Source organism: Hyalella azteca, unplaced genomic scaffold, assembly GCF_000764305.2.
Source record: "Hyalella azteca isolate HAZT.00-mixed unplaced genomic scaffold, Hazt_2.0.2 contig14801, whole genome shotgun sequence".
NCBI lineage: Eukaryota > Metazoa > Arthropoda > Malacostraca > Amphipoda > Hyalellidae > Hyalella > Hyalella azteca.
In genome coordinates, this window is record NW_025944675.1 from 13,671 (window position 1) to 29,223 (window position 15,553).

At 44.9% G+C, this 15,553-nt stretch overlaps 1 protein-coding gene across 5 annotated transcripts in view; it reads left to right on the plus strand.

Annotated features, from left to right (window-relative positions):
* The first annotated feature begins 2,375 nt into the window (after nucleotides 1-2,375).
* LOC108674644 (kinesin-like protein KIF13B) overlaps nucleotides 2,376-15,553 on the plus strand; it is a 33,720-nt gene continuing 20,542 nt past the window's right edge. For 3 of the 5 annotated variants that reach the window (XM_047884186.1, XM_047884187.1, XM_047884185.1), the window contains exons 1-15: nucleotides 2,376-2,522; nucleotides 4,819-4,935; nucleotides 5,376-5,525; nucleotides 6,581-6,678; nucleotides 7,134-7,227; nucleotides 9,012-9,215; nucleotides 9,674-9,803; nucleotides 10,409-10,557; nucleotides 10,945-11,100; nucleotides 11,477-11,564; nucleotides 12,000-12,143; nucleotides 12,696-12,900; nucleotides 13,259-13,481; nucleotides 13,906-14,211; nucleotides 15,004-15,138. In XM_047884186.1, coding sequence (XP_047740142.1) covers nucleotides 2,391-2,522; nucleotides 4,819-4,935; nucleotides 5,376-5,525; nucleotides 6,581-6,678; nucleotides 7,134-7,227; nucleotides 9,012-9,215; nucleotides 9,674-9,803; nucleotides 10,409-10,557; nucleotides 10,945-11,100; nucleotides 11,477-11,564; nucleotides 12,000-12,143; nucleotides 12,696-12,900; nucleotides 13,259-13,481; nucleotides 13,906-14,211; nucleotides 15,004-15,138 — 2,331 coding nt within the window. In that variant the 5' untranslated portion in view covers nucleotides 2,376-2,390. The other 2 variants (XM_047884188.1, XM_018162605.2) reach the window with 2 other exon arrangements.

Below are 15,553 nucleotides of genomic sequence, written 5' to 3' on the forward strand. Positions count from 1 at the left end.
CTCTCCCTGCACCGCTCTCCCTGCACCGCTCTCCCTGCACCGCTCTCTCCCTGCACCGCTCTCTCCCTGCACCGCTCTCTCCCTGCACCGCTCTCTCCCTGCACCGCTCTCCCTGCACCGCTCTCTCCCTGCACTACTCTCCCTGCACCGCTCTCTCCCTGCACCGCTCTCCCTGCACCGCTCTCTCCCTGCACTACTCTCCCTGCACCGCTCTCCCTGTTCTGCCATTTTTACTCTGCCATCTCTCTCTCTCACTGCTCTGCCATCTCGTCTCTGCTCTCTCGCTCTCTCTGTCTGTCTCTCTGCTCTCTCTCTCTCTCTCTGTCGTCTCTAACCCCTCGCTCTCTACCCTCCCCCTCCGCGGGAACCTATTCATCACTCCCCTAACCTTATCTTGTGTACGTCATATTAATAGTATGCTAATTGTAGCGGATTCAATATAGGGTATACAGCATCGGATAGGATCTGTTTAGCGTTAGATTTACAATATTGGTGTTGGTTCGTAATGCTGCGAGGATAAATTACGAGTACATTTGAAGTAATGTCCATCAAACATTTGAAAGCGTGTGAGCAAGCATGAAAATCATGAGAATAACAGGCTATAGAACTCGCTGATCTCATAGGATTTTTTTGTAGGAAGTGACGGTAGTTTAGTAGAAGAAATAGCGGAACTCATGTTCGAATAAAGTGTTTTTATTTATAAAAACAATAACCTAATTACCGCAGTAAGCTTTGGCAGTATGAAACTGTTGGTCAGAGTGTTATTGCATGGGCCATCATCATATGGTCATAATGAACTTCCTGCCGATACACAATACTGGTCGAATGATACATTTTTATGCCGGCATAAACTTGAAAATACAAAATCCTAATATTCATTGTAAGATATTGAACGGCATCTCGCTTCCCCGCGTCAGGTTGCAGTGGAGTAAATTTTGAACATCGTTCCTCTCCATTAAATTGACATGGCAGAAGCGAATGTTTCATTTATAACTTGCCATATGAAGTGATCACGACAGCTGTCACGATAAAGATTGGCTTTTATTTAGAAGAGCGACTTTCTGATCATATTTGAACTCGTAAAATAAACTTGTAAGAAAAGCAGCTATCCAGAAATTTCATTAATTAGTAATAATGTTTGGTAATTTCACTTATTTGTCATGATGTTCTTTTCGAAGGTAAGCAATGTTGGAATACACCGTATAAATATATTGTTCCAAGTGCGATGCGATCTCTGTTCTTTTACTTACAATAAAAATAATGGTCGGGCATACAATTAACTACAACGCCTAGAGCTGTGTAGTCGCACGATGTGTAATCCGTTCAATAATAACAAAGGACAATCGCAGCATTGCTTCCCATGAGTCATTTTCATATAGCTCTTTAGTGTTTGTGTCTTACTTTTATCTCTGAAATACATCAGTCTACGTGAAATAAATAAAGCTCGAGACGCATATGCAGATAATATTTTGTAGAATACAATATTAACGTTTTTTTTCAATACCCTTAAAGCCTTAATAGAATAGAATTCTGACTTTGTTCGTTTTTTTTTGTAATAAGCATTCAAGCGTCATAAAGAATTGACAGATTAAAATCATTAGACGTAAAGAATTACTAACTTTTGAACGGAGCATACGTTACAAATATGTCTTATTGTTAGAAAAATTATTCAAAATTCAACACGTCGCTGTCGGAGTTTGAACATCGTTCCCTGGCCGCTAGTCTCTGCGGTTTTTTCTATTACATGTTATGCGTGAATTAATTCGCTTTCACGCATTGTTTAATTTTTTGTTTCTCATATTCCTGGTGTAGAGCTGAGATCTCGCTGGTAAATGTGACTTGAATGTTATCGCTTAGTTTTTTTTACGAAACATTTCCCACAAAATCAAGTCCAAAGTCAACTTGGTAATAAAGAAGACAAAAGTATTACCCCAAATACCCGTCAAATTAAGCGCTGGCTGAGATCCTGACACTTACGCAGTCAACTTCACTCCCAAGCACAGTCACGAAAAAAGATTTCTCGGTCTGTCCGACGGTTTCTTGTGAGCGAGAGATTTTATATTATGTACGTTACGCAGAAGAAAGTATCGAAGAAAACAAAAAAGCATCTGTAATTTTACATAGAAGTTTGTTGCCATTTTCCTAAAGGCAAGCGATCTTCAATTATTATTTTGAATATTTGTATTAATTCACGTTTCATCCGTAGACGAAACTGTGTCAATCTAATTTACTATTTATTCCGTTTTATTTTACCTAAAAACGTAATTATTGGTTACGTTTAATCTATAGATACAGGAAGTCGCAATATTGCATTCATTGAGCAATATTCTGAGACGGTATATATATACTTATAGTAAACCTATACTGCAGGCTCAGGCAAGTCCTACACGATGATGGGCACGGATGACAACAAAGGCCTCATCCCGCGTCTCTGTGATGAACTCTTCGAACGCATCGCCCGCACGGACCACAACACGGGCTGCAAGGTCGAGGTCTCGTACATGGAACTCTACAATGAGAAGGTCAGTCTTGCTTGGTGTCCGTTATTAGGGTAGACTGTTGTAAGATCAATAATCTATTGCAAGGTCGAGGTCTCGTACATGGAACTCTACAATGAGAAGGTCAGTCTTGCTTGGTGTCCGTTATTAGGGTAGACTGTTGTAAGATCAATAATCTATTGCAAGGTCGAGGTCTCGTACATGGAACTCTACAATGAGAAGGTCAGTCTTGCTTGGTGTCCGTTGTTAGGGTAGACTGTTGTAAGATAAATAATCTATTATTGCTTGTGTCGAGGCTTCGAATAACGCTCAATTATAATTGCCTCTCACTCAAAACCGCGCTTACTCAATAGATGAGCGAGACTGTGTCCAAATATCGTTTTTGCCTTTTTGTGGGGCATCCTAAACCACTGTAGGCCTGTACAGAGGCTTGTCAGGGCTACCTGCAAAAAATGTCCATATTTGGACAACATGACGAAATCAGTATTCAACAAAAACGCGTGCAATGCTGTATATTCGTCAGAGCTTCTTCAACGCCCTATACCAAGCCCTTCTTTTTTGCTTCTTACTCGTCCCAAAACCGTGCACGTCCCACGGGGTTGTTCGTCGTCCCAAAATCGTACACGTCGTGCTGCGTCATTCGTTTAATCCTCATCTAGGGTCACCTGGATCCTATCAATCATTTGATATTTCATCCCCTAATTGCCATCCTGTCTTGCGTAGTTCGCACCTTACATGCATCGCCCAGTAACGCGGCATTCGGCCAAAAAATCGACATATTCGCGTTGATTCTACGCCTTTGACTAATTTTAGAAAATATAACTCAGTACTCACTGCAGTGAGTGACAGAGAGCGCATTTTCTCGTCGACGAAAACTTGAGGTCACGGACGGACGGACAGACGGACGGACAGACAGACAGACATGGCGAGCACAATAGTGCATTTTTTCCGTAAATGAGAAAATGCGCTAAAAACGGATTTCATATCGGTGCTTGGCAGAAAACCTTGCCCTATTGTCTCGAATTTGCTGTTGGAATTTCTGCCCAGAAGACGTAATAACCGCTGGACTAGAAGATGATGTGTCAGCGTAACCTTCGATCAGATTGCTGGGTCACATCCCCCGCCTCTTCGTATTGATTGGCTCGTCAAGGTTGCGTATAGCCGAGCTCTCTGTTGGCTCCAATGAGGCTGCAGCCAATATTTGGGTCTCAATATGTTTGTGCTATTGATGGTCAAGTTGATATCCTATTCCAGCCTAATGCTCGTCGCTCACAACAAATATTACGCCCATTTTCGCCCCAATCTGAAAAGGCATGGACAATGATAATGAGATTTATTAGAGTTGGATGACGTTGGATTATTCTAGGCCATTAATTCGGTTTCGAATGACATCGTAACTTTCTTGTGCTTTCTCATATGGCTAATTTGTAAAAATTTTGATGCCGAAATGATTGTAGTACTAGTATTTTAAATGTTTTATTCTTATTGATCAAGCGTTAGTTGGAATTACTTATGCATTGAAAAAAAGATTGGCGTATTAATGGATAAGGTCTAAATATATGGCCATTTTTCTCATAAGTTAATAAATTATCGAAGTTCTTGCAATGGTGAACATGTTTTGAGCACAACTTGTGCACGCTTGAGTTCGTGTCTTCGCTTCGTCTGGGAGAGTCTGACGGTAGTTTTGCGAAACCATACCGAAACCATGCACTCAATGCAGTGTAAATACTAAAACCCGGCACTGGATGCAGTGCGTACTGAAACATTCTGTGCGTCATGCAGGACTGCTGAGCGCGAGCTGAGTTGCAGTTCCGCCTATCTGAAACTTCATTTTTAATGAGAATCGCAACAAACTCTTGACTAAGGATGCTATTCTCGCCGCACAAACCCTGGCACGCATAGACTTTATTCACGCCACAATGCCGGGCTCATGCCAGACATATGCCAGTAGAAGCATTCACGCCATACTGCCGGGCTCATGCCAGACGTGCTAGTAGAAACATTCACACTAGACGTGGATGGCACTTGCCATGCCCATGCTGTGAATGCTTCCATGGAAATGCATTAAAGAATGTTAAACTGGACTGTTACCGGCATCTGCCTGGCACGTGCCCGGCAGTATTATGTGAATCAAGCCTTAAATAACTCTAAATAATAAGCTTGACCTGAAATGATACTAAAAGTGTTCATTGTGATTAGTGAGCTTGCTGTGCCAAATCGATGAAGCACTGCCATCAATGCGAACTGCCACAATAGTGACAGTTCGCCTGCACTGCCACAATAATGACTATGCGTCTGACGTTCCTCTGCCCCCCGGCAGCTGAACGACCTGCTGGACCCCAGCAGGGACAACCGCCAGCAGCTCAAGATCAGGGAGTTCAGCAAGGGCGGCATCGTCGTCAACGGCCTCAGCGCCCTCGCCGTCACCAGCTACGCCGTAAGACATTATTCCATTGTTTTTCCACTTTATTTTTTCTTCTTCTTTTTTTATTTGATGTAATTGTTTTATTTAGAAGAATTATATTGCATTAAGAAACTGACTAATTCATGTGGCATATCATTTTTTTTTTGCAGTGGAGCTGTAAATTAAAATGAATAAAACGTTGATTCTATGAGAATTCACCGTATTCGCTAATAACTAACTGTATTATCATAGTTTGCACCTTAGTTCAATATCTTATTCATGGTTACACGAAGACTTGTGAATGGCGTTGGTGTCTAAAATGCAGGCGCCGTTCTATCAGAAATTAAGTTCACGTATTTTGTCGAGCTGTAATTTGGCACAGCATAACATCTGAAAAATTGCTCGTTATCTTTTGCACCTGATCAATTGCTCGTGATGCATGCACCTGATAAGCTCGTGATGTGTGTGCGCAGGAGATCGAGCGGCTGATCATGGAGGGCAACGCGGCGCGCACGGTCGCCGCTACCAACATGAACGCCGAGAGCAGCCGCAGCCACGCCGTCTTCAACGTCGTCCTCACCCAGACCGTCCTCGACGTCGCTTCGGGGGTGTCTGGGGCCAAGGTACGGCTGGGGTGTCGGGAGCCAAGGTGTGTCGGGGGTGTTGGGGCCAAGGTACGGCAGGGGTGTCGGGGGACGTTAGAACGCCTGCATCCTCGCATACGGCCAGACCGGTAGGTGGTTAGGGGGCGTTAAAACGCCTGCATCCTCGCGTGTGGCCAGACTCTGCTAGTAGGAATGTACTCATCACAAATTACCGACTGCTACGGCACTTATTGAGTGTATATCAGTTGCTGGTATATCAAAGTGTATATCAGAGCATGAACAATATGGGTTCACAGCACGTATTGGAGAGAAATAGTTGATTAAGTTCCGATTATCCTAACCGATTTCCTGAGCAGGAAATCGGCTCACCACTAAAGTGTTCACTGCTGGTGGTGGTGGCTGGGATTGCTCTTGTAGAAAGGAATCATTAAGAATTCAAATCAGGAGGCGGGTATTGCCGGTCCCAACTGAGCCATGAACGACCGAATAGATAAGAACTTCTGGGGAACTATCAAGACCTGCGCTCTGTAGGGAGCAGCTTCATCCTTCACAGCCTGCATGGTGTTTTTGTCAGGCTATAAGTTGCAGACCGCTGCCTTGTGTAATCACGGTGTGTGTGCTCGTTCACAGTGCAGTTACTGCTGCACAGTACAGTAGAGTGCTGCACCTGTCTCTTATACACATCTAGATGTGTATAAGAGACAGGCCGTACCTTGACCCCCGACACCCCTGCCGTACCTTGGCCCCTGTCTCTTATACACATCTAGATGTGTATAAGAGACAGGGCCAAGGTATGGCAGGGGTGTCGAGGGCCAAGGTACGGCAGGGGTGTCGAGGGCCAAGGTACGGCAGGAGTGTCGGGGGCCAAATTATGTCAAAGGGGCTAAAGTATGTCAGAGGTGTCGGGGCGAATGTATGTCGGAGGTGTCGATATATAAATGACGGGTTTTTTAAAAAGCTTGGTTGGGTCGCGGATTGTAATATTAATCATTATAACAGAGGCTCGTGTTGATGATAAAATTAATAAATAGCATAGTGGTATTGATCTTAAAGATGACGATTATTGATTACAGGTGTCTAAGTTATCATTGGTTGACCTGGCGGGTTCTGAGCGAGCCAGCAAGACGGGGGCTGTGGGGGAGCGGCTGCGTGAAGGCTCCAACATCAACAAGTGAGTCGCTGTCCTCTTACTTAACTTTGTATGTTAATATTATTGTAGTGATATTCCTATATTTGTTGCTGTTGTCTCCCGCTTGTGCTTTTGGATAATTTCGTTCAGTTTAGAAATGATATTTAATTATAATTAGTTTTGCAACCCAAAAAATGTAACGTGCCTTTTTGGTTTACATTTAAAAGAAGCGCAACAAAATGGTTTTATATGTTCCCGGGGTAAGAAAAAATACTTGGGGTCTTATTTATTCTAAGATATGTAGCGAATTGTTTGATTCATGAGTTCTAGCTAAACTCTCTCATGACTGAGTCATTCTGTTGCCAAACTGTAAAGAAATCTAAATTCAATTACATGGAATTCTACATAACAATTTCATACTGGAGAGATATTGACACCCTCCCTGCAACATGCTTGTTTTGTTTACGTTCCGTGACCGCGACCTCTGTCTTATGCAGGTCTCTGTCTACCTTGGGGCTGGTGATCTCCAAGCTCGCTGAGCAGGACAGCTTCGTGCCCTACAGAGACTCTCAGCTCACCATGCTGCTCAAGGTGAATTGTGTAATCAAGGCCTTGCAATGCTTCTTCCTTTGTAGGTGTCCAGCCCAATTGGACAGAAGTTTATATTACACCATAATGTTGTAATCACTAATATCTTTCTGAAGTTTCAAGGCCTCTAATTTTACGTTACTTCTGTTTTTGTGGCAATAACAGTTATAGGCTGCGTGAAGCGTAGTAATTGTACAAGCTCGTCGAAAAAAATTGGAGGTATTCAAAAGTTACTCTATTTTTTTAAGAGAAAACAATCCACTATGGACTTCGGCCAGGATGCAACTACCATTTTATAAGAAACAATTTTGTAATTTTGTAATCCCAAATCATATCGACCCATCTCCAACCTGTCGATTTTGTCGAAACTCCTGGAAGACGGTGTAGCCCGACAGCTGAACTACCATCTTCAGCAGTCCGGTCTCATGCCTCGCCTCCAGTCTAAATACCGTCTTCTCCCCTCGACGGAAACTGCTGTGCTGAAGGTACTTTCAGATATTCTGCGAGTAGTAGACTGCGGCGACATTGCGATACTGGATTGACTCGACCTGTCGTCTGCGTTTGACACGGTCGACTACGCAACTTTATTGCGTCGACTTGACGTATCATTCGGCCTGCAAGGCATAGTGCTGCGGTGGTTCGAGTCCTATCTCAGCAATAGATTCCAATGCGTTCGACGCCGGAATTCTGCCAGAGGAATCAGTTCTCGGCCCGATCTCGACTCTACCTGTTAGATACTATAGACGTATTGCACATGATTGATTCCCATAGTTTGAATCCGCATATGTTCGCCAACGACGCCCAAATTTATGGCTACTGTGCACCGGCTGACGCCGCAGCGTTGCACGAACAGATGTCTGTCTGCATGGACGCTGTCTCAGACTGGATGCGCTCCAAGCGTCTCCAGCTCAATGCATCTAAAACCGAATTTATTTGGTTTGCGACTGCTCGGCGACGGCATCAGCCAACCCTGTTCGCGCGGGCAACGAGTTAGTCATGCCTGCGTCTTCGGTTCACAACCTGGGCATTCTGCTTTACTCAGAACTTTCTATGAACAAACACATTGTCTAACTCTAAGTCATCACCGCTTGTTTGGCGCTCTGCGATGAATACGTAGCATCAGCCGCGGTCTTTCGCGGCCTGTCCTCGAGACCCTCAAGTGGCGATCGTTGTTCTGACCAGATAGGACTGTGGTTATGCCACACTCCATAGACTTCTGACCACGGCACTTAATAAACTGCAAACCGTAATGAACGCGACTGTGCCAGTCGTGTGCAATAAACGAAAATTCAACCACGTGACGCCGATATTGTGCGATCTTCAGTGGCTGCGCATGCAGCAACAGCGCACGAAAGTCACGGTCGCTGTTCTGACGTTCATATGTTTTCTCGTTCTGTCTCCCCCTTTTCTCACGGAATGTCAGCAGCGCGTGTTGGATCTGCCTTCCAGCAGACGACTGTGTTCGTCATCAACAGCGAACCTCGTCGTTCCATTTACACGTCTATCTACCGTCGACGACAGAGCATTACCAGTCGCCGTCGGCTTCCGTAACCTCGGCTCGTTCGTTGCAGGTTTTTCGTCGACGGCTAAAGACGGAACTATTTTGTAGAGCCTATGAATCAAGTGCTTAGACATTTCTATCCGTCCTCATCCTTTCTGGTGTCAATGATTTTTTGCTTACTATTAAACTTGTGTGTAACGTGCCCTCGACGTTCGTTTGAGCCAGACTCCATGATAACTGCTTTTTAGATTAATAATAATAATCCATGTGGAATTGACGTTTACAGGATAACCTTGGCGGCAATAGCAAGACAGTGATGGTGGCAACCATCTCGCCCTCTTCCGACAACTACGAAGAGACGCTCTCGACTCTGCGCTACGCCAACCAGGCCAAGAGGATCGTCAACAACGCCGTCGTCAACGAGGACCAGAACGCCAAGCTTATTAGGGAGCTCAGGGAGGAGGTGGACAGTCTCAAGGGGCAGCTGCAGGCAAGTGGCTCAGGGAGGAGGTGGACAGTCTCAAGGGGCAGCTGCAGGCAAGTGGCCTGCTGCCAGCGGTAGTTGCTGGGCAGTAACAAGCTGTACTGAGAAACCTCTCTCTTTAGCCGGTATTTAGTGACTTAATCCTACATAAAATGCTGGGTTGCATAATCTAGTGTGATTTCTAATTTCTTCATTATCATTTGATATTCTACTCATTCAAGTTGCACCCTTTTTGATTGTTAATCCTGTCGTCTCTCTTCACCGTATTGCTACAATTATTGCTATTGTAAAGATGCGCCTTATCTCTGATAACGCCCGGTGGTCAATCCACTTCACACATGCTGTTACCAAGACCTAGTCTATCCGAGTAAACTTTATGGTATCGTGTCAGTTTTGTGTAGAGTATGCGAAGTAAATAATCTATCTCACATTAGGCTCTCAATAAATTGTTGTTTTGGGTTCAGACGCTGCAGAAGCTGCACAAGGATGGCTCGGCGTCCATCCAGGAGGCGTCCCTCAACGCCAAGCTGCACGAGTCGGAGAAACTCATCACGAACCTGTCGCAGACATGGGAGGATAAACTTAAGGCCACGGGTCAGTGGACTTTGTGAATATTAATATTCTCTACTTAAAATATTACTCTACTGACGCCGACATAGGATGAATCAAAAGCCACAGGTCAGTAGGCTTTATGTGCCGTGTGATGTTTCCCATAAGAATATTGAGGCCACTGTGTATTTAGTATCGAGAAGTGATACTCGTACTATTTTTGCCAAAAGTTATCGAGTTCCTTTATAGAACAAGGTCAATTCTCAATGAGTAGGTTATGTGCTTGAAAACATTTATTAAAAATAATTTTTCGCTCTAACGAAGGTTTTTTAATCCATTTGTCAAATGTCATATTTACAGATAACATCATCGTTGCAGCCTCCTATAACGACGTAAAAATGTCCGCTTTTCAATCATTTTGTTTGTGTGAGGGCGAGTAGCAATATCGATGACAAATCAAATCGCAACAACGTACCAAGAATGGATAGTTTGTGCCGTGAATGCTACATTTCAAGTAGTAGGCTAGTTTGTGCCGTGAATTACCCCTGCAAAAGCAGTAACGCATCCGTAGTTAAGATGTTGACTGTGTATGTTAACGTTAGTGAAGCAAGAGCGCCTATGAAATGTAGTTGATGCCATGATCATTACAGAGCGGGTGCAGCAGGAGCGACAGCAGGCGCTGGAGAAGATGGGCATCAGCGTGCAGACGTCGGGCATCAGTGTGGAGAAGGACAAATATTACCTCGTGAACCTCAATGCTGATCCTTCACTTAACGAGATGCTCGTCTACTATCTCAAGGTGAACTCTTTACTTCATTTGTCCAAGAGAAGCGTGGTGTACGACGTTTCTAGTTCTTTATTGCAAATACGGATACATTTGTGTTCGTAATCAAACTACTCTCACTGCAAATGAATAGATGAATATGTTTAATGTGTGAGTGTGTTCAATATAGGTTTATATGGGATGCCGAATGGAATTCTGGAATGTTGAAAAGAAATCTTCTGCTTTGTGAGGTTCAAAACAGCAAGCATCAGTAGAGTAAAATGATCCGTTTTTGTGTATCGCCCGAGCAACGGAGATCAGCTTGGGCGCAACAATTTCTGTATATAAACCTCCGTGTGTTTGTAGGAGGCCTCCCTGATGGCTCGTTTTTATTGCGCCTTAATAACGTGCTCCGGTACACAGGACCAGTCGAGCGTGGGCAGACCGGGCGTTGCGGGCAACGACATCCAGCTGGGGGGCGTGGGCATCTCTGCGCGTCACTGCGTCTTCACCATCGAGGACAACGAGCTTTTCCTCGACCCCATGCCCGACGCCAAGAACTGCGTCAACGGCGTCCAGGTTAGTTGAACTAGAGCTCTTCCTTGACCCCATGCCCGACGCCAAGAACTGCGTCAACGGCGTCCAGGCTAGTTGAACTAGAGCTCTTCCTTGACCCGATGTTGGGTGCAATCTTCTAATGACTCATAATCAACGCTTGTTATGCATTCAGGCATTCAGGCATGTAGAAGACAAGCTTGTACAGTCATAAATAGTGGCTGTAATTTTTTTATAGGTAAGCGTTATTTTCTTCCTGTCTTCAGTTCAGTTTTTCATTTATTTTAGTTTTTCTAAGCATTATTGCTCCCCATTAAACTCGCATACAGTCTCTCTAACTTTGCATGTATTGACCGAAAAAAAGACTTTTGTGACTTCTCACTCCCTGCCTCCCTGCCAGATCGTGGAGAAGACGAAGCTGCGCAACGGCGACAGGGTTGTGTGGGGCTTCAACTATTACTTCAGAGTGAACTGCCCGCGCTCTACAGGTCCGTTTTATCTGTTCCCTTAATTGTATTTGTTGACGTTCGTGTGGTGGAAGTCTGGCGCTGGAATTATGTAGGGGCTCTTAGGGCGCGTATCCAGGATAATTATCGTATCTGGATATGACCTGGACTTGAAAATGCAATCTTTGTGGAAAAAAAGTCAGAAAAAGTGGGAGAAGAGGCGAGACAGTTTATTACACCCGCTTAATATGAAGCGTAAATAAAACATAAGTTCTCTTAGTAATTAACGTTTTTGATCCGAATGCACCTTTGAACCTCACGTTGACATACAGTTCTGACATCTGTTGATTACGCGTCTGTCTAGCATTCCTCTGTTGATCACACCTCTGTTGATCACACCTCTGTTGATCACACCTCTGTTGATCACACCTCTGTTGACATCACTCTCAGTAATACCTGTTGACCACGATCATGCAGGGGTGATGTCTGAGCCGCAGACACCGGCGCAGGCTATCGACTACCACTTCGCGCGGGAGGAGCTCATGCTGCACGAGCTCAGTAACGACCCCATCCAGGCTGCCATCCAGAGCCTCGAGCGCCAGCACGAGGAGGACAAACAGAGCAAGTTATTTTTTCTCTTCTGACAATATATGAGGAAAGATCTTATTTATTTACTGAGACGTGTTACAAGTTCATCTTCCTGTTTGGAGATGAATGAGAGAAGTTCTAGTCTATTTTCAGAGATATGTGATAGATAGGATAGATTTAACGTCATTGTGAATATTCCAATCTATCTTACTCGTTAATAAACATGTGAAAAAGATCTCACTCGTTCTATGAATTAATTAGCCACATAATTGGGCTCTTATTTCGCCTCCTCGGATCATTCACAAATTCATTGCTGAAGCCCTGGTTAGTATTACCCCTCTAAGGGTAAGACAAACGGTACTTTTCTCATGCTATTTATCATCAGCCGAAGCCATCCCGCAAGTCAAAGGCTTTGACCAAACTCGTGCCATTAGTCTGTCCCGCAAGTCGCTCTAATGCTCGCCAAAGTCAACGCGGTACCCGCGACCTTCTCATCCTCCTGCAGGAATTAGATACCAGCAGCCACGGTCCTCAGATGTCCCTTTGTGTAGGTCGCGTCGCTAAATGTGTTTATGTGCCGTGCAGTGGCGCTGGAGAAACAGCGTCAGGAATACGAGCGTCAGTTCCAGCAGCTACGCAGCATCATGTCCCCCACCACCCCCTATGCCCCCTACGCTCTGCCCCCTCACGCTCCCTACGCCCCCTCTGCGTACGACCTCGTCAGGAGCAACAAGATGACCCCCAGCACCCCCACCTCCCAACACCGCATCGACAGATGGGCGCATGAGCGGTGAGTGGCGTGTGAGTGGTGCATGAGCGGTGAGTGGCTTGTGAGTGGTGCATGAGAGGCGAGTGGCGTGTGAGTGGTGCATGAGCGGTGAGTGGCATGTGAGTGGCGCATGTGAGGCGAGTGGCGTGTGAGTGGTGCATGAGAGGGGAGCGGCGCGTGAGTGGTGAGTGGTGCATGAGAGGTGTGTATCTTCCTCAGTTTAATTTCCTCTTTTCAATCAGTATTATTACAGTAACGTGCCTTTTGATACAACGTGTTATCCAAAGTATCATAATATCCCCGTTGATATGCTGTCTGAAATATTCTCACATTTCGGCGTGACCAAAATTCGATCATGGTTTCTAATCTGGGTTTGCAGAGAGAACATATTCCGGCACAGCCTAGCGCGTCTGCGTCAGGACATCATGACGGCTAACAACCTGGTGCAGCAAGCCAACTTCCTCGCCAACGAACTCAAGAAGAACACCAAATTTGAGGTCACGCTGCAGATCCCTCCTGAGAACCTCTCCCCCAACAGGAAGAAAAGCTCCTTCGTCAGCGAGCCTGCCATCCGCGTCAAGCGGCGAGGCAAACCAAGCCAGGTCAATAACAAACCAAATCTGAATACTTATAAAATATATAAATATAAATGAAAAATACACAAATATATGAAATCAGTTTGAAATTACATGCATGTTTCAAGTGTGTTCTGCTTATTTACGAGTGCAATGAAGGAGGTGATAATGTACGCTACGTGTTGAATTGTTCAAGTATATTTTCTCTCATTTCTGTTCTGAAATTTCAACAATCTGTTTTTGATTAATGTCGTAAAGTTTCATCTCATGAGCTCAGAATCTTCACCTCTCTCAGGTTGAACAGCTCATTTATTCATGCTTTAGTATTGTTCCTATCCTTGTAATGAGCATCATTCTAGAAGAAGCTTCTCTTTATCAAGCATACGTATGTCTATTTAAAAAAAAATTAATTTTTGCAATTTATTCACACGCATGTGCTGTGCACGCGCAGGTTTGGTCTTTGGAGAAGCTGGAGCACAAGCTTATCCTCATGCGCGAGCTACACGAGGACGCCCAGAACTGTAACAACGCCCCCAACATCAACAACAACAACAACAATGACACCCGCTCCTTGAAGAACGACAACACAAAGCTAGGCAGCCCTGAGCCCGAACCTGACCCCTTCTACGACAGCCAGGAGACCCACAATCTCGTGGGCGTGGCCAACATCTTCCTCGAGTGTTTGTTCAGCGACGTGCGTCTCAGCTACCACGTGCCTATCATCTCCCAGCAGGCTGAGGTCGCAGGCAGGCTGCAGGTGATCTATTGGTCTTGACTTGGTCGCAAGTTTTGATTTGCAGCTTTTGGGCTACTGGGGCCGTACTATTAAAACTCGCAGGAGTACACGTATCGTCCTAAGTACACGTACCTATCGTCCTAAGTACACATATCGTCCTAAGTACATGCAACGTGTCGTCCTAAGTACACGTAGCGTCTGATTTTTCTTCTGTGATTGGTAGGTTTAGCTTGAAAAGCTGTCAGGGATAGGCTGACGAAGGTAGTAGCTCGTAACTATTTGTGATCAGCATGGCCACAAATGTCATGTTTTCATACAGCGCTTACCTGACATGAAGCTTCTCACACAAAGGCAGCGCGCTCTGGCCAGGGCCCTTGTTGTCGATGGACTGCCACTTTGTAGGCTCGCTGTAGGGGATATATTACGATAAAGTACGGACGTAAAGGCATACACTTGTAAACGAGTAATAACTTTAAAATATGAAAATAAATTTATTTATTTATTACTGCCATCGAAGGAGTAGTAAAACATGTGTAGACTGACTTGCACATTATTTCCTTCTGTAAACGCTGTGAATGCAGTAGCTGTGGTGCATGTCATAAGCAGTGTATGCCATCGATATTTTTTGCCCAAGTTTGAAGATCTGTGATGTCAGATACACGCTGTGCAACGATACGTACCTGCGTATCGAGTATAGTAAGATACATATAACATTAAATAAATCGTAGGTACAGTAGTAGGTAGGTAAGTTTTGCTTGAAATAATATCAATTTATAGGCCTTGAAAGTGTCAATTTACCCTCCTGTGTGGCAGGTGGAAATAAGTCGAGTGGCTGGACACTTCCCCGCCGAGCGCATTGCTGACACTCAGTCTGACACTTCCTCCAACGACGCTGACGCTGACGAGTCCTGCAGCGCTGCTGACGTCGATAATGCTGTCACCATCAGGGTTAGTCAGCGCGATACTATTGTCACTTCAGGCTTCCTCCTTTTTGCTTCGAAGACATAATATAAATTTGGCTACTTTTATACCTCAATTTTGCCACGTTTACGTCGTGGGCCGAGAGAATGGTTGCAACCTATACTGCCGTTCGGTTGTGTAGGGTCGGGCAAAAGGGCTGAGATGCACCCGCTGGCACCATGTGCTTCGGAGCGCCTGCACTACCTCCTCTTTATTGGTCTTCGAACCTCGGTCCTGCCTACATTATTCTTGTCTTCCTTTTCGCGAGGCTTTCTTTTTTCTCACCGCTTTCTTCCCTTCTCCCTCCTCGTCTCCCCCCCCCCCCGTCGCTATGTTGACGCAGCTGCCGAATCTTTTCTCCAGTTTTTCAAATTCTAATGCAAAGTATATAAAGTGGCCGACA